Source organism: Nipponia nippon, unplaced genomic scaffold (genome assembly GCF_047370975.1).
Source record: "Nipponia nippon isolate SJK-2023a ecotype South Korea unplaced genomic scaffold, ASM4737097v1 scaffold_1, whole genome shotgun sequence".
NCBI classification, from domain to species: domain Eukaryota; kingdom Metazoa; phylum Chordata; class Aves; order Pelecaniformes; family Threskiornithidae; genus Nipponia; species Nipponia nippon.
Window position 1 is genome coordinate 94,846,425 of NW_028262290.1, and position 24,177 is coordinate 94,870,601.

Consider the following 24,177-nt stretch of genomic DNA (forward strand, 5'->3'; position numbering starts at 1 on the left):
ACAAGCTTTTAAATACGCGGTATTACGGTGTTCCTTGACTGGTGCAGTTAAAACACCCATCTGTAACCTTGCTTTCACCTAAGTGAACGCTCGGTGTAACCTCCGCTTCTGAAAAGAACGTATTCTGCCTTGAATATTCTCAGCTGTGTCTCTGGGAAACTGAATATGATCTTATTGCCAGATTCTGATTCTAATAAAGTTAATGGAAATTTTGCCAGTGACTTCAAATGGTCCAGATATTATTCTCGGGGCCAACTCCTATGAAATTATCCCAGTTCAAACCTAGAGCAATTGCTCTGATTTCAGCAGGGCTAGCCTGGATTTACTCATCCAACCCGAGCAAGATCCATGAAGTCAGGGATCAGCATATGGAGGAGCTGGTTCTCGCTCAACCTAACTGTTGTTATGAGAGTGTTGGGTGGTGGGGTTCCTTCTCTTTCATGAAAGAGCTGAAATCAGAGCTGCAACCTTAGACCTTTACCGTCGGAATGGGTATGTTCTTCTACAGCAGTATAACCCGTTTCGCAGTATGCAGATGCGGATCGGGACTTCATCGATCAGGGCTGGTGGGGGGTACCTGTACCTGGCCAGTTACCCATGCTCCATCCTCTGTTTCGCAAGGAATTCCAGAAGAAAAGCGTTAACCCGTTAAAATGAACTGCAGGGCTTTTTCAGATTTGGAATAGGTGGCACTCCGCCTATTGCCAGGACACATAACCTCCGTCCTGTAAGGGCTGGGGGCAGGAGGGGTGGCCGAAGCCCTTCTTTGGCAAAGACAGAAGCCGGCAGGGACGCGAGGCGGAGGCGGCCGGCGCCGCTATGTTGCGGGGCGCCGCTCCAGCCCGGCAAACCGGGGACAACCGACGGGGCCGGCGCTTCCCAACCTGCGCCGCCGCCGCCCGCCCCCGCGGGGCCGCGCTACCTGCGCCCTCGCCCGCTCCCCGCCCCGGAGGAGCGGCCGCCCGCCCCGCCGAGAGGCGGGCGCGCTGGTGATTTGCCTTCGCCGCCAGCGGCCCCGCTCCGGCCAGCCCGCGGGGACCGGGGCTGCAGCCGCAGGAGCCGCTCGCTCGCTCGCTCGCTCGCTCCCTGGCAGGGGGGGGAAAGTTTGCTGCTCTTCTTCTTCTTCTTCCTCCTCCTCCTCCTCCTTCCCCCCCACACGCAGACCCCGCGGCGCCCCCGGGCAGGGGCATGGCGAACTGAGCGGCCGCGGGCGGCCCCGCCGCACCTGAGCGGCGGCGGCGGGGGGGGGCCTGCAGCGCGGTGCCCCGCGGGCCGCCATGCGTGGCGGCGGGGGCGAGCGCTGAGCCCCTCTGGCCTGGCTGCCCCCCGCCGGCCCGGGCGATAGCCGCCGCCGCGGGGGGGCAGGGCTGGAGGGCGGCGGGGAACCCCCGGGGAGAGGGGGAAGCGGGGACCTTCGCCTGCCTCCGCCCGGCCGAGCGCCATGCCGCGGCGGCTGGCCTGGCTGTGCTGCTGCTGGGCGCTGCTGAGCGGCGCCTGCCGCCCCGCGGAGCCCGCGCTGCCCGCGGAGGGCGGGGAGCCGCCGCCGCCCGCCGCCGCCGCCGCCTCGGGCTTCCTCTACCGGCGGCTGAAGTCGCACGAAAAGCGGGAGATGCAGCGGGAGATCCTCTCGGTGCTGGGGCTGCCCCACCGCCCCCGGCCCCTGCCGCGGGAGCCGCCGGCCCCGCCGCCGGGGCGCCTGACGGCGGCGCCGCGCTTCATGCTGGACCTCTACCACGCCCTGGCCGAGGGCGCGGAGGGCAGCGCGGGCGCGGAGCGGGGCGGCCGCCCGCCGCCCCCCGCCCCGCCGCCGCCGCTGCCCAGCTCGCAGGACAGCGCCTTCCTCAACGACGCCGACATGGTCATGAGCTTCGTCAACCTGGGTGAGTGCCGGGGGGCGCGGAGCCCGGCCCGCCGACGCGCCTTCCCCGGGGAGGGGAGGCGGCCGCGGCCGGGGAGCGCGGCGGGGCCGGGGGCGGCGGTCCGCGGGGGGCTGCCGGCGGGACCCGCCGTGGGCTGCGCCGGGTTGGGCCAGGCGGGCGGCTCGCTTCGGCCGAGGACAGAGCCTCCCGTCCGTCTCGCAAACGGTAAAAAAAAAAAAAAACCTGTGCCCCAGAACGCAAAACCCGAGCGGGACAAAAAAGAAAAGCGTGTATTATTATTATTATTATCATTGTTTTTAATAGTCCTTTTGTCCTCGTTCCGACGCTAGCGGTCAGAGCCCGTCGTCCGGGGTTAAGCCCGCCCGGCTCTGGTTCCTGGGCAGCAGAGCTGGGGCCACGCCGAGCGCCAGTTGCGTTCGCTCCGGGCAGGGTCCGGCAGGGCACAGATGGCTTTGGGGCTGGAGCAAAGTGTGTCCCGTCCTACCCCGTGGTGTCCTGTCTCCCCCCTCCCCCCCCCCTTTTTTTTTTTTGTTTTGAGGGGGTCTGAGCTAGCGGGATGATGAATATGTGACTCCGTGTAGGATATTCTGGTGATTGAGTCTGGGATTGTGATAAAAATCTGTATCACGTGGAAATCTTGAAATAAGTTCTGTTAGACGTCAACCTGCTCTTCAAACCAATCGTGCTGTCAGCCTCTTCTTCTGATGTGAAGGGCTCCGAGGTGGGCATTTCAGTGGGAAAGCCATTAAGCTTTTTACTGGAAGGAGCCCTGAATACTAGACTGCAATTACAAGGAAACAGTGTAATTAGATTCAGCCTAATGTGGAGAATGAAAATATTTCGGTTGGCAACTTGCAGTTCCTTTTTTTAGGGAATTCCTGTGAAGCTCAAGTGTCTTCGCCAGTCGGCTGAAAACTGCATCTTTTCACTAGTGCTTCCAGAGCTGTGCTCCAGAACGACGACACCTGTGAACAGCTTGTCCTGTTTTTAAAAAAAAAAAAATACAAATAGTTGTGCGTTTCCTTATCTAGAGCAGTGATATGTCGCTGCGGCGGGAAATTCCTCTCAGCTGCCGGCACTGGTAGATGGGCTCAACAGCTTTGTTCCGCGGCGTCCGCATTCAGAACAAGTTTAGCTCAAGTCCCCAGGGCTGGGTGATTTTTGTAGCTGGTGGAAGAGGCGCGGTGGGTCAGAGGTGCCCCCCTCGCGCTGCGAATGTTTGTTGAAGGATTTGTCTGCGTTGAAATTGAGGTGACTGCAACTCCTGCGGGCGCAGCTGAGCTGTGTGGGGTACGCGGCACGTGCAGCGGGGCAGAGCCCCGTCGGCTCCGCGTACTGCGTGTATAGCTGTCAGGCTCTCGGCCGTCTCGTTTAAAATTAGCTTGAGGGTGTTGAGGTGGTGCTGCCATCTCAGAGCTCTGATGCTTTTCGTTGAGACATCCTGAAACCGTCCGTCAACGAAGCCAGCGTGCCCCGTGTCTAGCTCGGACCCTGGGAGGCGGGAATGCTGTACGGGTTTCGAGTCCAAAGGGCAGCTCCTTCTGCTTTTGCTGCGCTTCTCCCCTCCCAGCCTCCGCAAACCTCTCTGTCCTTTGAGCGCACAGAGCTGCTGCCTTGGGGACTTTCAGGACCTGTACTAGGAGGTAGGTTGTAGCTGTCTGTAAGCAATCCCCATCGCACGTTTTATTTAAAGGATGCGGGGTAAGGTGCTTGCAAGGGGCTGGGCGGTTCCTAGGTTATAGGTATTTAGTCCCCTGCTTTATAAAGCGCCAGGAGAGCAGTATTAGACAGTAGACCTGAAAATCCGTGTTTCTTTTGAAAATAAAACACAGATATGATTCAGATCACTTCTGATAATTTGGATCTAGACACTTATGTAACAACAAGGTAAATTATTCATGTAACGTAGTAAAACAGCGTGATTGAAATGCTAGTTATGAGTCTCAGGAAGTACGAATTAACTGCAGAAATTTCTCATCGACTTCCAAGTTCCAAGTCATAAACCATAATGTCATTTAACGTGATTATTTGTTACCAGAGGGTTGGCAAATCGATGGGCTGAGACCGAACAGCTGTTTGGCTGTTTTCTGTGGCTCCTCTGACATGGCAGGGGTTTTTGGGGGTCTTTCACATGTGTATTGACATTTACTTTTCCAGTAAATTATAATTCCTGCCTGAAAACTAGAGGAAGCCTAAGGTTATATTTCAATATAGAAACTGAAGGTATGATGGGAGAAAGCCAGCCTCTGATGGATCAAAGGAGCTTATCAGAGGTGGTCTAGAAAATGCAGGAGGAGATGGTGGGCTCGCAGCGGAAAGGAAAGACTCCCTGACCTCAAGGACACTGACTATTCCAACGAAGCGTATGCCAAGCAACCCTCAAAACCCACAGCTGGAGTCTCCTTAGAAGCAGACATTGCCAGAATTATTTTATTTGGGTTTTTTTTCATGAGATCAGACCTGTAATAACTTCTGCTTGGTTAAAATTGGCGTCTGAAGAGCTTTGTCCCTGTTCGACCTTAAAGACTCATCTTTCCATTACTGAAGGGGCAGCTACCAAAGAGATGTGAGGGGCCCTTGCTGTTCTCTCGGGACCAGGAGCGTACGGTATTACATGGTGCAGGTTGCCTTGAAGATACGTGCGGCCACGTGGGTCTGAAGTCAGTGCGGGCGGCCGCCGTGACCTGCCTTCGGGTGCTGATACTGCTGCTGCTGCAGCCCAGAGCCGGGCAAACATTTGATGACACATCTCCTTGTGCTGGAAAGCCGTCATCTAGGTCAGCTGTGTGGAGAAGTCCTGCTTTGTCATGGAAGTTTGCAGGTGTGGATGTTCTTTTAAAAGGGCATTTTATTTTTCCAGCCCTGCAGCCCAAAAAGAGTCAGTAGCTTGTAGTCACTGCTGATTTTTAAATGTGCAGTGCTCCAGCCCTTCCTGACCAACATAGGTGTTCCTCTGGTCTGGGGATAGAGCAGGTATGTTTTCTGTCTGGGGAAGGGGCTATGTTTCCATATCTGCTCAGTGTACAAGTCCTCCTTGTCGAGGTCTTGCAAAGCTGAGGGACTTTGGTGAGGTCTTGGATTATTCAGGCAGCACAGGCTTGTCCCAGGCTCAAAGGTGATGTCCTGGGAGACAGTTTCTTTTTTTTTTTTTTTTTTTAAAATTAAAAACTAAAAAACAGGGGCACAGAGGCGTGGAGGTTCTCCAGACGCAGCGAGTTGCTGTCTCACAGGGAGGACAAGAAACATCAGTCTTCAAAGTGTAGAGTCTGGGATTTATGTTGGCTACCTAGTGGTGTCTGCACTGTAGTATGGACTTGCAAGGTGTGGGTGATAATTCCCAGAGGGGCTGCCTGTAGGGGAACTTCGAATGTCCAGGGTTTCTAGGAGATGCTTAGCACTTTGTTTTATAAAGCACCCAGAGGGCAGTATCGGGGAGTAGAAATAAGTGTTTGTTCCCATTACAAGTAAAAACACACATAAGATATAAACCGGTTCAGATAATTTAGATAATAAATTTAATTTATCAGGTCAGATACCAAAAAATAATTTGACAGAAAATATCATCTATGCTCGGTAAACCTGGTCCCTATTTTGGGAAAATGATCCTAAAAGTGTCTGTTTCAGGTGTTTTCACTAGGATGAGGCACCCAAAAAATGCCTGTTTCTTTCCATGTCCCACGTAGGAAGTCTGGATATCTCACACAGATGGAAACATCTGGGTTTTAGATCTCTCTATTTGGGATTTATCAGACTAAGCAGGGTACCAAACTTTGGTGCCCAGGGAATAGCTGCACAGCAGGGTTGTGGTGCCGGGGTTGGTGGGGGCGTAGTGGGCCAACGGGTGTCCTCGTGAAACTGTTCAGCTGCTCTTCGGGAGCATCCTTGGTATAAATGTGGCACTGGCATGTCTTGACACAGTGCTGTTGGGAAAGTAACATCTGTTAACATTTCCTCTTCGACTAATGTACCTTCCTCGTGGCACCAGATGGGGTTATCTCCTCTTTCTCCTCGCAAAACAACCCAGGGTTGGTGTGGAGATCCTTCTTTGAGGCAGTGATGCTGGATTGACAGCTCGGTGCAGGCAAGCATACCTGTATTTTGTTGCATCCCTGTATTTTGTTGCCAAGGCCGTTTCAGCAAAAGACGTATCGAGCTCCTCACAACAAACCCCTTCTCCCACAACCCAGGAGGAGTCACCGCTCAAACCAAGCTGCAGGCTGGGACCGGGGGCTGTGGCAGATCTGAAGTGTCGCTGGTCTCCTCTGGCTCATCAGTGCTGATGTGAAGGGGAGCTGCTCTTCAGCCCCTGTTTCACTGCGTGAGGTCTTTAGAGAGTAGCGTGTGCCGTGTGTGGCAGCAGAAACGAGACTCTCGAAGACTTTGCTACTTTTAACTGTGGCCGGAATTACTCCCTGAATAATGGAAGGTGCTGTGGAGCAATCCTGTGTCAAAATGGGGAAGAAGCTTATCTGGTCCTCACCCATGCCTTTTGTGCCTTTCTGTCCTGGCATCTGCACCAAGGGAAAAAAGCCACGGGCTTCCCACAAGAAAAACCAAGGAATCCAGTGACAGTCTTTGTGGGTTTCTGCTGTGACCCAAATCTGGGGCTGTTGACGGCTGGATAGCTGTGCAGGAAAAGTCTGACCCCATCAAACCCTCCAGGGATAAGGACTGTAGAAAGTGTGCTTTTGGGGTGTGGTGCCTGGTTATCCACAGTGTCCTGCCTTTTCGTAGCAGGCTAACAGCATGGATTCACCGTATCTCTGTACTTTTGGAGAGAGGGTTTTCCCCTTTGTCACAGGACACACAGGTCTCTTGGGAGGACTTCAGGCAAAAGCTTGAGGGGAAACCCAGCTGTTTGCCAGGCAGTCTTGCAGGCAGCCCTGAAGCTCTTCCACGTGATTCAAGTTGGGACCATGGTGAAAAGCCTCTTTTATCTTTGAATCCCCAAAGCCCAGGCAATCCCCGTCTTCCCTGCAAGACTTCAAGTATCTGCTGGGGCAAAGGTGCTCCCTTTCAGTGCAAGGGAGTTGCTCAGAGATCAGCGTAGGACTCGCTGCACAAATGCTCTCTCTCCCCTTGCCTATAAAGCAGCGACTTACGGATGTGATGTCTTCCAAACAGGCTTTTCATCTTTTTGGCAGCTGTCACCTACCAGATTTCCTTCTAGGAATGATCTTGCACAAATCCATGGCAAGCGCTTAGGCGCAAGCAATATGCCTTCGCTCCACATGGCTTTTCATGGGAAGGAAGCGGGGCTCCAGTGTCCCCACCTGCATTTCTAGAGCAGGTGAATTTTTTCATCTGAAGCGTTCGATCAGCCCACCTGTCTTTCTCCTGGTATCATGCTTGGTGTCGGGGGATATGAAATGAGGCAACCAAGATGTATCAGGGACGTTGCGTGATTATATTGACAGGACTGTACCATTCATACTGTCATCCCATCTGTTTATACTCTTGGCCACATGTTGTAAAGGTCAAGACATCTACTCACAGGGAATAACTGGAGTGTGTGATGCTGCGGATCTGGCTGTGCTGCCAGCTGGCTGTGTAAAGCCTCGCGCTCTCGGCATGCGAGCAGTGTCCTCCACGTGTGTCCAGAGCAGGCCAGTATTAGAAATGATGAAGCCGATGATTGGAGTGAATTTACTGACTTCTGCCAAAACTTGTATACTGGGCTTCGATGCCAAGACAGATCCCAAGTGTCGGAGAGCAGCCTTACGTTTGCTGTTCAGCTGATGCAGCTCAAGGTCCTCGTTGATGTCATCTCCTTGAAGCAGTCGTTGCTTGCGAGCTGCCTGCTAGCGCGCAGCTGACTGACGACACGATTAAAGAAAGGGAGACCGTCCGCCATGGTCCTTTGATTGCTCTCTGCCTGGCGTTGCTTCTAGAAGTCCTTAGCTCCTCCGGACTCTGAATTTGAGGGACTACAGCCATCCTTCTGCCGTTGGCCAGGAGCCCTGGAAGATGCGTGGCTCCCGGAGAAGCTGCTGTTCAAAATGTGCACTGTGGAAATGAGTGGGGGGTGACGTTTGTGTAAGCAGTTTATCCAGGTCTATGTGTCATCTGGACTAAGCTGCTGGAACCAGACTGTGCGGCATTAGCAGGACTATTTTCTGTCTTGTGAAAGCTTTTCAGAGCTTGAAAATTTACGCTGTCTTGAATTTGGGTAAAACGTGGAAGTCCTACTTACAACAACAACAACAACAACAAAAAGTGATTGTAATTGTAAAAAGTTGGTATTGCCAGAGGAGTCTTGATTGATGAGAGTTAAATTTTATGTGTATAAATAATTAAAAAGTTGCATTTTGAAATACAAACCCAGGTGTGGGTTTTGTTTGTTTGTAAATATAAAAGCAGCTCTTCCTAGTTCTTCTCCTCAGACAAAGTTGAAACCAAACTGCTTTTTATAAAAAGGTTTTCTTCTGGCAGTTTTCTTCCAGCTGAACATGGCTTCATCAGAAAATCCCTTGGGCAGCTCTGTTGTGTATGGCTTGCGCTGAGCTCTGGCAGGGACTTCTTGCTTCAGCCTTGCGCCTCTGCTGAGGAGCTGCAGGTCCTTGCTGGGTCTAGCCCGGCGCATCGCGGCGGTGATGCTCCTCTCGTAGTTTTAAATATAAACTTCTAAGTGGTGTTTGTGATTTAGGAGGAAGGAGGGTGGTGTTTAGACTTTCCATGCCACGGAGGCATGATTCTTTTTAAGTCATCTTGCATCATTGCTAATTTGTGGGGGGGGTTAGAGGAAGGTACGAGTTACTCGGGACACACGGTCCCATCATGTGTTTCTGCTGTGTCTCAGCAGATGAACGGTAATGCTCTTAAGTACAGTCCACCTGCTAATCATTTAGCATTCCCATTTGACCATTGCTCTCTGTTTCACATCACTATAGAAAACAGTATCACCTGAATGGAAAAAGGGCTTGTGGTTGGGAGATTCCCATTGGTTTTAGCAGGCATCAGACTCCAGAGCCTGGGAGACCGAGGTTAAGGGCCAGAAAGTCTTCCTTCAGGCGCCTGATTCTTGGAGAGTAGTGCTGGGTCACGCCGAGGTTCCATGTTTGATGGGGCAGTGGTTTTAAACTGAAAGAGGGTAGATTTAGATTGGATATAAGGAAGAAATTTTTTATGCTGAGGGTAGTAAGACACTGGAACAGGTTGCCTAGAGAAGCAGTGGATGCCCCATTGTTGGAAGTGGTCAAAGTCAGGTGCTTTGAGCAACCTTGTCTAGTGAAAAATGTCCCGGCCCAGGGCAGGGACATTGGACTAGGTGGTCTTCAAAGGTCCCTTCTAGCCCAAACCATCTGTGATTCTAAGTGTGGAGAGGGCGTTTGGGACTGGGATTCTCCAACTGTGATATGCTGAGGGTGAGGGGACGTGCATGAGAGACGGTCAGTGGGTTGCTTCTTTCCACCATTTTTCCAGTCGTGGCTGGCAGAGGAGGAGGAGCGGTGCCTCCTGCCACCTCCTGCGTGGCTGCAGTGCTTGCAGCAGGGGTGGCCGGTGCCGGCACCCCGAAGAGGCACCCGCCCCTGGGAGGGCCCTGCGGCCCCATGCTTTGCACCCAGGACAGGTTCCCAAGGCGGGGGCTTTGGGAAGGGCACGGGGCTGCAGCTGCCGCAGCGCTGTGGCAGGAGAAAAAAGCTTAATTAAAGAAACTGAGGCCCCGTGGGATTGCAGGAGTGTTTAACATGTCGTACTAGACTTTGATTCGTAAAACCTGCTGTGGATCGGGGCTGATATTTCCTGCGCTTTCAGTTACTTAGGCTCCCAGGCTAAGAAACAGCCTTGTAGCGTTGGGTGGATTTTTGGGGTGAGGGTTTTTTTTTTGTTTGTTTGTTTGTTTGTTTGGTGGTTTGGGTTTTTTTTTTTGGTGGTGGCAGGAGATATGTTTTGTTTTGTTGTTAAGGGCATAAAGATTTGACAGCACTGCCTGCAGCTCTTTTTATTTTACGTTGCAGTGTTCATCATAGCACAATGACAGAATTGAATCAGTGGTAGCAACAGTGGGAATTTTTGGCAAAAAAGGATAATGTAGACAGAGCCGAAGTGTTCTGCTAACTAAAACAGTAGCTGTATTTTCAGAGAGCTAGACATGACTGTTTTGATCCAATGTGGTGTTAATTGCAAGAATACATAACTGCTTCCCTATGAACTTTCCCCTTAAAAATATCCAATGATATCACCTGATGTTTTGCATGAATGCTCAGTATAACCAGAATTTAGAACAGCTGGCTCCATATAAACTTGGAATATTCATAGGTCAAATATTAGTGTATAAATAAAAACATTTTGAAAATGAAAACAGAAGCACAGTATTTGAAATATACTCAGCATGCAGATGTACTTCATGGCTTGAATAGCTTTACAAATTAATTGAGACAGTGTTAACACTTGTTCCGAAGAAGTCAAATTTCCTGATAATAAATGAGAAAGTTTTTTTCAAACAGTATTCCAAAGATGTGTTATTCCATGTATTTTAGTGGTCGTTTGCAGTATGAAAGATGTATGAATTGGCTATTTGAAGCCCCCTTGTAAATAAGATGTATTTGATCAAACCGAAATCTTACCAGTGGCAAATGGAGAGCTGCAATTTCTTTTATCAAGTGCAGGCTGTAAAATATGCTGTAGTTAAAGCATGCACACAAATGTTCATGGTGAGGTGTACTACTGTATGCAGGCGCAGATGCCGTATTCTTATCTTGTCACTTACCACATTGCGTTCGAATGGTGCATACGGGTCAAGGTATTAGACACTCTGTTTGTACAAGGGCTAAGGGGTGACATAATGTCTATTGAAGCACAGGCGTTTAGCTCCACACCAGGCAACAAGGAGCATTTAAAAAATGAGAACAGATTAGAGCTTGTGGGCAGGTTGTGATAGTCACACCCGTAAGCCAAGAGGTGTTGGAGGGAGGAAAGGGTCTGTAGTTTTGGTGTGAAACAGAGGTGCCTTCTTGCATCCTTGTGTCTCCTGGGCTTTCCAGACCATTTAAGAGATAAATACGGGAGAGTAAAGCTGTAAGCAGTCAATCCCGTCCTCCTACAAGGAATAAGATTGTCCAAATGAGTTGGAAAAATTGTTGAACGGTAACAAGCATGTACAAGATGCAAAAGACTTGACTGCCGCTGGCTTTGTAAACCCTGTAATAAAAGTTTTTTGGACATGAACACTTACTGCAGCCTAACTTCCGTATTTTTCAAACCATGTTAAATGTGTCTGGAATAAGGCTCTGTATTGGGGAATAGAGATGCGGTTAGAGCTTTAATTCCAGGCGTCGCAGAGGGGCAAGCTCCCTTTGGCCAAATCCAGATGAGCAGAGGTTGAAGCGGCAGTCTTTAATTGCCGGATGCTCTGCAGGAAAAAAGGAGGAAGCGTTTTCTCTGTCACTTACCATGGGTTTCCCATTCACGTTTCTTCTCTTCTTACGCCCGCGCTGGTGGTATGGTCCAGCTCAGCTGTGATAAACACGCTTCTTGGTGTGGAAAGAGGCCTTACAAGCTTTTAACATACCTGTGTCTTCATCATGATGACAAGCCAGGTTCCTCAACACATTTGCTTGCAAGCAGTGAGAGGCTTCTCCGCGAGCCTGCTCCTCACCTTTCTTGCCTTATGGCAGGGTCAGACGCGGGGTCCTGTTCTGCAGAGGGGTCGCGTGCAGGCGCCGTCGTGCACCCAGTCCTTGCCGGCATGTGGAACATTAGGGATCAAAACTATCTCGGGCATCTCTCTAGTGGTCAGCAAGGGAGATGCTGAGAGGAGAGATACAAAGCCAGGCTTTTAAAATATCAAAAGAAGCAGAAAATCCTGAATCCCAGCTACATACATAAGTGAGAGAAGTGTGCTTATTTTTAAGTATCGACTTTATGATGAACTGATGGGATCAATTTGAAAGTGGTCCTGGTTATTAAATCTGCTTTTCTCACCGCAGTGCGTGTCTAGGCTGTGCCCAATTTTGGTGCAAAATAGTAGGAGCATAGTTCTAAAATTTAAGCCTGGTATGAAATTGGTATTTGAATATCCACACAAAGGTTTGATCTGCAAGTACAGAATCCAGGTGCTTGACTTGAACGCCGAAGCTTGGGGAAGAAACCCTTCGTTTTAGAAAAGCAGCAGCCTCTCTTGCCCACAAACCATCATCCCGAGACCACATTTCAAGCATGCAGACCCTTTTGCTTAATTATTGTAACATCAAACGTCTTCAACATGAAAGGGACCAAGCGGTGGCTATGCAAGATAATGACTTGTTTATAAAAATAATTTAAACAGCATATGAAAAGGATAAACATGCATGTCCTGCCAAAATCACTGTATGTTCTGCAGGCTTTGGTGATTGTGAATCTCTTGGCTTGCCCTTTCAATTTCTTTTTTTTTTTTTTTTAACACACAAAGAAAAAAAGGCAGAGGGGGAAGGGAGTGAAGAAAAAAGGGAGATGTAAAAAAAAGTTCTCATATTTAAGGAAGTTCCAACTTACTGTGCTATGGAAGATAGCTGGAGAGAAAATACGTTTGTTTAATACACTACAAGAGAGATTTTCACTCTGAGATGTCTGTGTCTTGTCTCTTGCATGTGATAGTTTTTACACTTTAATGATTGTAGCAGCCGTCCTGTCCGAAAATATTCCATTCTGCGGGACGTGTAATGCTCATTACGTCGTCTAGTAAGTAAGGATACTGCTCTGTCTGTTATCTGGGACCTCAAAACACTTCATAAACGTTGAAGTCTCACAGCGTGCTCTGACAAACATAAATTGCTACTATACTCATTTTCCAAATGGCTAAGCTGAGGCTCGGAGGTCACGACTGGATGTGGGCTGTGATGAGGTCCCTGAAATTCTTGCTTCCACTCCTGCGATTTAACCGCGAAAACGCACGCCATGTTACTGTCCTGGCAGGTGCCTAAGTGGCTCATGGAGTCGGTGGAACAGTAGGGTCTTACTTAGTGAAACCCATCCTTCTTCAGGTTGCAGCATCGGTCAGCTTGAGACCACAAGTTCTCACTTGACTTAGGCTTTAGTCCTTCCCGCTTGTGAACCTTGCTTACTGGTGTTGCACAGTCTGTGCCTTCTGCAACCACACTCCGTTAGGGACACAGCTCCTCAGACATGCTTGCAAACAGCTCAACATCGGTAACACCTCCGATCTCCGTGGGTGCTACCTGGACACAAATATTCACCAGACATCCATTTGTGTATGATATGTACCGTTTGCCCTAAGTGATGGCTTTTGCAAGAGAGCAGCTCTTCCTTTTGGGTCTCTGATCGAACGGCCTAGGAGACACCTGGGTGCAGTGGGTGGTAGCACGAGCGTGTGGGCAGGCTCTGGCTTTATGTGTGTGTTGAAGCGCAGCTCTCGTATGTGGGCATAAGCTAGCATCCATGAGGAGCTGAATGGGAAAAACAAAGCAGTCAGAGGCTATTACATTTTTCACTTGAAACTATTGGAGAGCCTAGTAAAGGTTTGGTTGAGTTTTGGTAACCTCCGTGGTAATGGTAGTTTCCATGCTGCAGCGTGGTAATGTCTTTCAGTGATGTCCATGCTGCAGGGAAGCTAATAGCAGATGTTCTGCTGAGTTAAGTTAACTGACAGTTTTGTTGAGAAACTCTGAATAAAAATACAGTGTAACGGCTGAAAGTCAGTATAATGACTCCTTTATGTTTCAGGAGCTATTGGGATTGGGTCCGCCTGATACTTTTGCTATCACTAGTCTCAGTAAAAAAAAAATTATGGGGTCCCAAAACAGTCTGTTGCTTCTGGCAGCCAGAGAGCTGGCAGCTCGGGCTCACTGAGGCTTGAAGAGATAGTTCATTAATTCATGGCACTTTCCAGAATAAACATGGCAAACCTCCTCTGAAATAACAGACGGTAAATCCTCCTTGTCACTCAAGACTGCGCATTTGTCTTCAGAAAGGGGCCATGAAAGAAGCTGTCCATCTCCTAATGAATGAGAAAATAAATAGAAGATGAATTGTGCATTGTGTCATACTTCACACGGTGAAGCTTTGGGGTGGAATAACAACAAACCTTTCCTCCTCTCTTATCCCTGCTAAATGTGCACCTAAACCAAGCAATGCCCACTGGGCAGACTATCAGACGGTGTAAACTATCGTAGCTCTCCTGCAGGGATCCCTGATGGGAACGATGGCCTTTTTTACTCCTGATTTGACTCTTTTTGGGAAGGTGGATTTCAGCACCTCTTGGCTTCAGGTCCTTGGGGAGGGGACCCCCTGGTTTCTCTGTGCTGCGAGACTCGCGAAGGTTGCTACAAGCTGGGGTTGCTGGGAGCACGCAGATGTTTTGTGCAGCTTGTTATTTTCTATGTTGGAGGTTATGAGTCAGATTACTGTTACCAAAATGTTTATGTGAAATCATTTCTGAGTCATATATTTGCATCATATACAACCTGTCTGACAATCAAAACATTCAGTGCTCGCTAATGATTATACTAAGTTTTCCAACACTCTGCTCCAACATAATTACACGGCAAAGTGCAATACATTACTTTGACAGGGTTCTTCATGCGTCTTGTGATGTCAGAACATCATCGTCGCTATTATTTGAAATGATTGGAGAAATACGGACTTTGTTGCACGAAACAAAGTTAAAAACAGTGAGCAGCAGTCCCTCAGAAACGCAGTGCCCTGTAAATTTTCCTGGAAATGGGCTTTTTTGGTCCCCAAGAAAACATATATTTCAAGAAGTGGCATAGTGCTTTTAACCTTGTTTTGATCCGAGAGGTGCCTGTTGAGAGTTTATTGGTGAATTAACAGACAGTTGAGGATATTTGCATGGAGAAATTGTTTGAGTCCTGGGATTCGGTAGCAGCCCAGGAGACTGGTAGTTGCTGTATAATATGGTTTACAAGATGGAACTGGGGTATTTTTAGCAGCGTGGAAGACGTAAACAGTCTCTAAATGACAACTTTATGCATGCTGTGTTTATCCGTTGTGTGAATTCTAGCATAAACAGGGGTCGCTTACAAAAATATTCTGAATAATTAGGGCAAACTTAAAATTATATTTACCTCAGGTGTGTGAGAACTAGGGCAGGAGTCGCTGCCATGTCCCGGTGAAATCAGTAACTCCTCTTTAATTGTTTATTCTGAAATGGGATAGGGGAAAAACAAAGCACCCCCCAACTCAGTGCTAGGGAAATGGTCAAGGAGATGAAAAGTGCGTAGGGGCATAGGGCTGCTCTTTTGTTTTTAAATAACTGTCTGTGAAAAAGCATATGGATATTGAAATAGAAAACGATTTTAGGGCTGACTTGTTTGGTTTACAGTCTTTTGGAATTGGCTTTGAGAGCTTGGTTACAAGTGTGAAGGGCACTGGCAGGTCCCTTTAAGTAGAAAATATCATTGCATTTCATTGCTCTTACTGAACTGGCAGAGTGCAAAGCGCAGGATGGATTATGATGACATTCTTTACGTTCCTAGTGAGAAAAGTATGGACAATACAGTAGTGGACTTTCCTGGCTACAAGTGTCTGAACTGTGCTTAGTAATTAGGGAACCTGCGTTTGGAGCGATAAAAAGCATCCCCATGCAGTATTAGTGAGCATCATCTTTGCTTATGCACTCTCCTTGGCCAGCGTCAGTGGCAAATACATAATTGGACTATGAGGACCAATATATTGTGAAGTGTAGTGGAAAATGCCAAAAAAAATTTCAGTTGGATGAAGTCCATTTGTCCTGTGCTAATTTCTAGCCCTGTAAACAAACACAGCTGCTGAGTGTAGAATCAGTGCTCAGAGTGGTTAAAAACAGTGATGCATTGCTAGTGAGATCACGGCAGAAAAAATATGTAACGTATGGGGCTGCACTAAGGATCAAGACTATCTTCAGCTCTGATTAATTGTTTCTGTTTATATATTTTCATCTATTTATGATGCCGTAGGGTAACTAGAATGTAAAGATGGCTTTTTAATTGCCAGACCATTCAGCTGAGACAGTCAGAGTATTAAGTACTGATGAGCCAGTTGTTGTGAAGTCTTGCAAAAAGATCTGAATCGGTGACCAAAGGCTTAATGAATGTATATGTATGTATTTTATATTTCTCTTTTTCATACCATTATGTCATCGGTTTGGTCATCCGGGCTTTGCTGTTATTTGTTTATATATATATATATATATGAAGGATCCATGCAGGTAGGGTTGCCTGTCATTTCATCTTTATTAAATGTCTTTAGAAGTACTGCAATACTGAACAAGGGACATGAGGTGTCAAACATGAGAAACCTCAGGGCCAAGCCTGCTAGGTCATTGGCAAAGCAGCAGCACTTACACTGTAATTTGTCTTGTGGCCCAGTTACGTATTTTGACATCCCTGGGCTGACTAATTGCTCTGGGGAAAAAAAGAAGTAAAGAACGGTCTTGGTTACTGTAGTAGAAAAGACCGCTTCCAGCCTCCTCTGTCCATCGCATCGAGTATTCAGAGACTGCTGCATGGTCATCCCTAGATCTAGCAGAGTAGGGCTCCTATGGCTCGCCACAATGCAATTAAGTAATGCGCTTGACGTCGTATTGTGCATCATCTGTCCTAACCAAGCACTAGAGATTTCTTTTTCCTCCTTGGCTTTGAGAAAAGAGAAGGCTAAAGGAGCTAGATAGTTCACGTGGAAAGTAGTGGAGAGTGGATGTGATGGAATTATATGTCACCAAGTATGATTCATCATCGGAGGAGTTGTTAGGGAATCCTCCAGTGAACACACTCATACATATATTATGTGTTGAGGATGGCTGAGTTAACAAGGTCTAGGTGCTCCATGGGAGGGTTCGCTTTTGACAAAGCTGCGGTGGTGGTACCTGTGAAGGCCTTTTGTCAGGCGATTTGCCTGGTCTTTGGCCAGCTTGGTTGCGTGTGTGTTGCTGGAAGGTTGTGAAGCTGAGACAGAAGTTCTGGCTCCTCCGTGGTTTGCTTCGGGCTCTGCAGTTTGCAAGGCAGGTCTCTGTGAGCTCCTGGCTCTCCACCACTCGTCCTGTCCCAGAGGCCTTGACAAGCTGCCTAGAAGTCCCAAGAGTGGCAGGTTATCTCCTGCAAATCTACATCTGCTTTGTAATATTAAAATCCTCTATGAGATAGACCTTTTCTTTTGAACAGCTCCAGTTTAAAAGTTTCGGACATTTCATAGCCATCTGGGGCCCTCCACGCTCTCCCGTGGCATGTGGCGGTGCCACCCACTTCAGAAGCCTCTTGGGGCTTGAGAAATAATTGGGCATTCGCATTGCTCTGTACTGGACTGAGCTATCATGAATTTTGTTGTGTCTGCAGAACACAACCGGGGCTCATCAGTGGCCCAGGTTCTGGAAACTCTCCTTGCCGCTACCCCTACTCAACTATACACTGGCATGGAGAGTTTAATTCTCGAACTGTCAGTCTGGCACTTTCCATAAACACTAAATTGACTCAGAGTGGCTAGGTCTAGTGCTATAAAACATACTGTTCAGGTCTTATTGCCAAGAAAAAAAAAATTACCTGTAAATAGCAGACTTACAGCATAGGGGCTTATTTCTGTGCTTATGCTTTTTACATTTCCATTTTTGCACCAGCTTGGCAAGAAGTTAACTTAAATGTCAAAACTATTTTTATGTAAATATATGCATTATTGAATCTCTTACTCATAAAGCAAATACTACTTTAAACCCACACAAAACAGCTGAGGCTATATATATTTTCTCACTACTGAATTTGGCTTTTAATAACTTGGAGTGGACTGTCCAAAATAAAGTTAGGAATCAAGGGCACTTTATTTTCCAGCTAGCATCATATGTATTCTTGGCTTTGAACTGTACCAGTCTTGAGGTGGAAGAAAACTTGGATTTGTACTGCAGGTCCTCTCAGCAGTTAAAAAAAGAGAGAGAGATGTCACGATTAAACAAACACATTATTTTTAAATTAGCAAACTTTTCTAAAATTCTACAAAGCTACAGACGAATATGAAGGACTATTAAGAAACCTTGAAGGCTTTGATGTCAAACAGTGGCTTTGTGATGTGTTTCTCCTGCTGAAAAGTACAGCCTCGTGCTAGAGGCAGCAGTTACCTAGAGAAAAGGCTGTAGTCTGCAAAGAGTCCTGTAGATTTCACTGATGCTATTTGAGGAGTAAGGACAGCAAAACCTGCGCTTAGCAAGTACAAACAAAACCAAACTGGAGGTTAGGGATTGTCTACTGAGCCCAGGTTGTAACGGCCTGGAAGGAGATGCTCGCTCTCCTGCCTAGGATTCACGGCTTGTCTCCATGTCACACGTTGTCTTGTCCCACTGCCCTCCTGCCCATGGGAAGTTACCTGAAGTCAGTATCAGCTCCCAAAGATGAGGAGGGAAGAGTCACTTCAGGAATTCATGGAGACAAGAGCTTGTTCTTGAATCCAAAAAAACCTTGCCAGTGCTCTGCTAGTCTTCTGGTGGGACTCACCTTATTGCTGTCCTGTCTCTACCTGCCAGGCACTCGGTGTCAGAGCCGCTGTAGCAGAGTTGTCCATTGGTTTTGCCTTGTCCTCTGCTGCAGGTAGGGCACCCCCGAGCACGCAAGTGCGTTCGGGCTGACTGGGATGCAAAGAAGAAAGGCAGAGGAAGAGGGGAATCCTCAGCAGAATAGCACATGATCTGCCAACCTAGATTTCAGTTCAAGATCTTAAGTCAATTATCCAGCAATTCAAACCGTCTTTGGCTGGGTTGCAGAGTATTTGCCTGTCGCTATGTGTGGCACGAAGGGCGCATGTTGCTACTTCGGCTCTTTCTGGTTGAATAAACCAAAGCTGTACTTGAGGAGAAAAAAAATAGCAGTGCTTTTTGAGGCAGATGGACTGTGAAAGCTGCCTTGGTTATCTGAGGCTGAAGTCAATGTGAAGCACAACTGGGGAAAACCCCTGAAAAAAAAAACATTACAATGTCAGATACAATCACAAGCAAAATTTGGAAGACCCCACCAGTGTGGAGCAGATGCCGCAGTCGGTCGTGGGTGGGTCACGTCCAGCCGATCACTTGGGCTGGCTACGCACGCCTGACTTCATGGGCATGGAGGAGAGGAGAGACACTGGGGGCAGGAGGAATGAACTGGACCAGAGAGAGGGGTACGTGCCTGGGTCCTGGCTCTCGCCTGTGCAGGCAAATGAATTTGAAGGATGGTGCCTCAGAGATTGTAGTTGTCTAAAAATAATGTTTTCAGCTGGATGAAACCACAGCTCTTGCTGATGCAGCTCTTCATTATTTTACCTCTTATTCCATCTTTCCTAGTTTGCATGATTCAGACCTGTGTAAACATTAGTAACAGCGCCGCGTTGCTGTAAGAATGGAGCTGCATGGAAGAGGCAAGGCTCACAGGGGCAAGAGGTTTGCCATCTTTATTAGACCAGCCAACGGAGCTGAGAAAACAGGCATACTCTCCATCTTAAAAGCCTTTTTGTCCATGGGGTCCCATGAGCGTCCCTGGGTGGCATCCCATCAAGCTCCCTGGGCAGCTGCCGGAGTGAGGGGTGAGCCGGTGGTACCTGGGAGGGAAGTCTGAGGAAATGATGCTGTTCTGCTTTTCTTGCAATGTCCTCTTCTGGGAAACCTGATCGTAATGTTCTTTATTCTTTCTTGTTAAATGCGGTATGTGTTAAAAGGCTGCTGAGAGTAGGCTGCTCTGGGTTGTCTTTGAACGCAAGCCTTAAGGAAAAACTGAAACAACAGATGAATAAAATGGTTGTGGTTTAGCTTGCGCCATAAACACTGTTTTTCTTTTTAAATACATTTTTGGAAGGTGAGGGGAAACCAATTACAATCGAGTTTAAAGCAGGCAGACTTTCCTTTATTTGACTGAGGCGCATGATTCATCTTGACCAGCTTTTTCTTCATTTTTAAGTCATTCTGCTTGTGCTGCATTCATTCCCTGAGCTTATTTTGTTAACCTTGCCACCTGAACAAATTAAGTGCCTGTTGTCGTGTGGTGTTCCTTTAATTACATACCTGCTGGTCACAGTTGGGACACCTATATTTTCACCTGCTTCTCTGTGTAGCCAGAGGACAATTCATCTTGCAGTTTTTTTCCCAGCCTTTGAAAACTTTTTTGGGATATTGTGCAGGTTATGTGAATACACTTAAATGTCCTGTTTTTCCATTGCTTTGGCATTTCTGTGTGTGCTTGGGAGTGCAGAGGTAGTAAGCTAAGGTATAACAGTTGGTACTTTCATTAGCAGTTGTGGTGCATGCAAAAAGCCCAAATCTGAGCAAGAAAGGTAAATTGACGCTGGGACTAGCAAGGACCCTCAGAGCCATCACAGGCAACGAAGCTGTAGGCTTTTTGTCTGCCCAGTTTTCCCTCATGTCTCACAGGTCACAGGGCTCCTGCTAGCTGCCCCGGAAAAAAATTAAGAGCAAAGAAGTAAAAGACCAGTACCTACAGCTGTAAGCTGCTGGGGGAGATGCGCCTGGGAGCAGGAGAGATCAGTGGTGTCACTGATGCCTTGGGTCCTCACAGCAGTGCAGCAGCTGTTAGGTGATGCTCCCAGGTGGGACGTGGACTGTCCTCAGTGTTACAGAGGAAAGAGAAAACACCTAACACGCAAACTCTCCCTGCTGCTTTGATTTGAGGAAAATTTCCTTGCTGGTCTTCGCCTTTGCAGTGTCATCTTTGCATGTGAGAGATTGTCAGTAACTCAGTAATTGGGACCCTGCAGGCTCTTGCCCCATGAGAGGCGCTGAGGATCTTTCTCTAGCTGGGGTCAATCTCTGATGCTTCACAGGACGATGGAAAAAAAGGCTCAGGCCATCGATGTAAGTCATGAAATACAGGACTAATACAGTATAACTATGGGCCAAGCGAGCATGGGAAAAATAATGATCGCATCCCACTTCATTGCGCTCTGGCAGTACTGATAAATTGGACACCTCTGGCCTCATTTCCCAAATTTCAGGTTCCCATTTCAGGAGCTGCAGGGGCAGTGGTTAAGTAGGACAAAGCACACCCCAGCTCCTCTCCCAGTTTTTCACATGGATGTGTGCATACTGCGCTCACGCTCTCTTCCCCTCCTGCTCGACACTGTCAGCTTTCTCTTAGGAAAATGTAAAATTTACAGCGAGAAGGTGTTGGAGGTAGCTTGTGAGAGATGTAAAACACAGGTACTGTGTATTGGCTGTGGCGGGAAGGATCTGCTTTTGTTGAAACTTGGCTTTTTGATCTGACTCGTGACGTCTATACTGGTATAATGACGCGCATATTGATATATGCAGAGAAGCACTGGCTGAACATCAGTGTTCGGTGAAGGCCCCAGATGCGAGTTTCAGTTTAGATACAGTTTGACTTTATATACTTGTTAAGTACGACTAAGAATGAACTCAAAAAGATCTCCAACTCCATGCAAAATTATTTCAAGTGGTATGCGGCCAGGGGGTACCCTGTATCAGGGTAACTGGTTTAATTGGGATATTTTTCAAGAAAATGAGTCAGTTTCATGATAATGGGGAAAAAACTCTAGAGTTTAACTGAAACAGCTTAACAGACTTTGTCTCTTGGAATGCAATCAGCGAGCAGTAAGGGTTGTTAAATACATACAAAATTTAAGTAACTCTACTCTTAATAAAGAAGCGGCTAAATAAATATTTCAAGAAAACAGTGAAGTCAAATTGCAATCAATTTTATTATTTAGTGCACTTTTAAGGCCCCAGGACAGGAATATATCTGCATTCAGGAAAGCACTTAAGCATGTGCTTTCCTGAATACGGACAGTCTAAGGCTTGTACTTAAGTGCTTTCCTGAACGTGGGCCAAACCCTTCGAAGAGTTTATTTTAAAGACACTCTTCCCTTAATTAAAACACTTGGTCGAATTTAACAATTAGGTGTCAGCTTGCTTACTGTCACACAGCAACTTTCTGTAACAGCAGGCGGTAGCACTATACAATGACTGAGGTCAGGAAGCGAAGACTACTTCATCAGTTGACACTAGGAGAGGAAACTTGATTTTTACGGGCCTCCCAATAGTTCCCTCCGGCAAGTGCCGGCAGTGTAAAATAAATGGAAGAGCTCTGCCAAGAAGCGGCCCAAAACTGTTTACAGGGTCTGCAGAGGAACCAGCCTGATCTCAAGGCTTCTCCCTGCTGCAGTGGCGCTGAGCAGCGCTGGTGCTGTCGATACATGTGGCTGGACCGCAGTTGTCCCACCAGATGTTTTGTTCTGTTTATACAGACGTTAAAGTTTTATTTGATCATTCTTCACAAGCACCTAGTTGCTCTTTTTATCACTTTGGTGGCTGGGAGCCAGTTGTGCTAATGACACTATCAGATGAGCTAGAGAAAGTGGAGTCATTGCAATGCTGCTTCTCCTCCCACCGGGGTCTCTGAAACGTAGGATGGACCATTGCTCTCTCCTCCTGCCCTTCCCCGCGTTTGGTGTTCACTGCTTCCTACCTGGAGGAGCGAGAGTGGCCGAAGCAGTTAGGAAGTTGCTTTGCTGGGAGGGAGAGGTGGGACCCGGTCACGCTAGTGATGATGAGCATGTGGAACGTGTTGCCAAGAAGTCCCTGTTCCCTGAGGAGGTGGCTTTCAAGCATCTCCTGCAGTGCCAGGCAAACATAGAAAAATAAGATTTTTGAGCAGCTTGGAGACAGACAAGTAACTTTGAGAGGATTTCCATACAGAGCCCCTCCAAGGTCCTGCACTTGGGCATCCCTGTCCAAAAGCAGTGTTGGTGAAGTGCTGGCAGTGGTGATAGACTCTTGTCTTGTAGCAGCCTCAGCTGACCCACGGAGGAGGAAATTCACTCTTTGGTTTTCCTGAGGAGACAAACTTCAAACAAGGTGTTTGTGCTTTGAAAGCCTATTGCGTTTTCTTTCTCTCGTCTTAGGTTTAGTGGGCCCACTCTTTGCCTTGTCATCGAAGCAGTTCAGTGTCTTCCTCCCACTTCTAGGACTTGGCTCCGTTGTTACCACGGTTGTCCTGTGTCGCTTCTTTTTACTTCCTTTGCTCCATAATTTGAGATTTGTAATTGCAGGAAAACGTGCAGCAATCAAAGCCATTGCCTTTGTGTGGGTGTCTTCCTCTGAGTGACACCTGTGTAGGGTTTTCCTCAGGTTGCAATAACCTCACTTTTTAAATCAGCATTTAATTTCTGAAGTCGATAGCTGTTAGCTGTGGGCAAGCTTTTAAAGGCGAGGTGAGAGCAAGTCCATGCCACATTCAGAACTGTGCCTGAAAGATTTTCCCATAGAAAGCCTTGTGTGCTGTTGTCCCCTCCTTGCCCTCTTAGATGTGATTTCCACCAGGAGCTTGGGAGAACCTATGGCTCGCTCTTGGCTCCTCCTGGCAAAGTGGCGAGGAACGAAGGAGAAAATAATTTTTGTGAAAAAAGGCGAAGAAAGATGTAAGGTTTGGTAAGTAAAGACTGCAAATTGGATCCCTAATAGGTTGAATTTTCCATTTTATGGAGAACGTGCCAAAATACTACAGTAAAATACATAATGTGTTTCCTCCGCCTTCCCATTGTAAAACTTAAGAGTCATGGCATATTAACCAAAACCAGATACATCCATTGAGTTTCCATACTCTGAAGCAGTATAGGGTGGGGTGAAGCTGGTATTAATAGGTCTATTCATCACAATAAATTTTCCTGGTAGATGTGGGTGGTTCAGACTCAGTGAAGAAATGGCTCAGAAGTGATCAGTCTCCACCCAGAGAAGCAGGAATTTGTAGCAGGGAGTGTCCCACATACCGGTAATAAAAAAATGATGGCTAACCAAAGAGTCTTTTTCTTCAAGGGTTTTATTTTAAATTCAGGTGAGCTGAGGTTTAGTTAGCACCAAGACTCATTTTTGGTTCCCCAGCTGTTTTCTGATGTAACTTGCTAATCATCAGTCTGTGCTCCATAGGTAAATCTGCATTTGATTAAGAGCTGGCTTTAGGCTGTCATCTCACTTCTGTCCCAGTGCACCATAAAAAGCCCTATAAAATATGGAGGTTCTCGAGGGAGTTGGCGTTTGCAGTGCTAAAACTGACACAAACCCAGCATTTTTGTGAATTTGTGTCATTATGTAAATTGTACTTTCTCTTCAGAAATTTATCTATTTATTCGTGGGTTTAATTGCTATTTCTTTTATAGCGAGGCTTGGAGTTTGTAACGAGAAGTCTGTGCTGGGCGTTGTACCAATACATAACAGAGAAGGCAGCTCTGCCCTTGACAGCTAAGAGGACATGACGGGATGACAGGCGTAACAAAAGGGGTGGAGGACAGAGTAACAAAATGCGCAGAGATTAACAGATAAATATGCGGCTACCCACATTAAACAAATTATTTGAAATACAATGTGTTATGTATCAATGACGTGGGA

General features: G+C 47.5%; 1 protein-coding gene across 1 annotated transcript in view; it reads left to right on the top strand.

The window, feature by feature from the left end:
* Positions 1–1,256: 1,256 nt before the first annotated feature.
* The window catches only part of BMP6 (bone morphogenetic protein 6), a 96,060-nt gene continuing 73,139 nt past the window's right edge, over positions 1,257–24,177 (top strand). Inside the window, exon 1 of the mRNA XM_087763062.1 lies at positions 1,257–1,880. Coding sequence (XP_087619188.1) covers positions 1,442–1,880 — 439 coding nt within the window. The 5' untranslated portion in view covers positions 1,257–1,441. The remainder of the gene's footprint in view (positions 1,881–24,177) is intronic.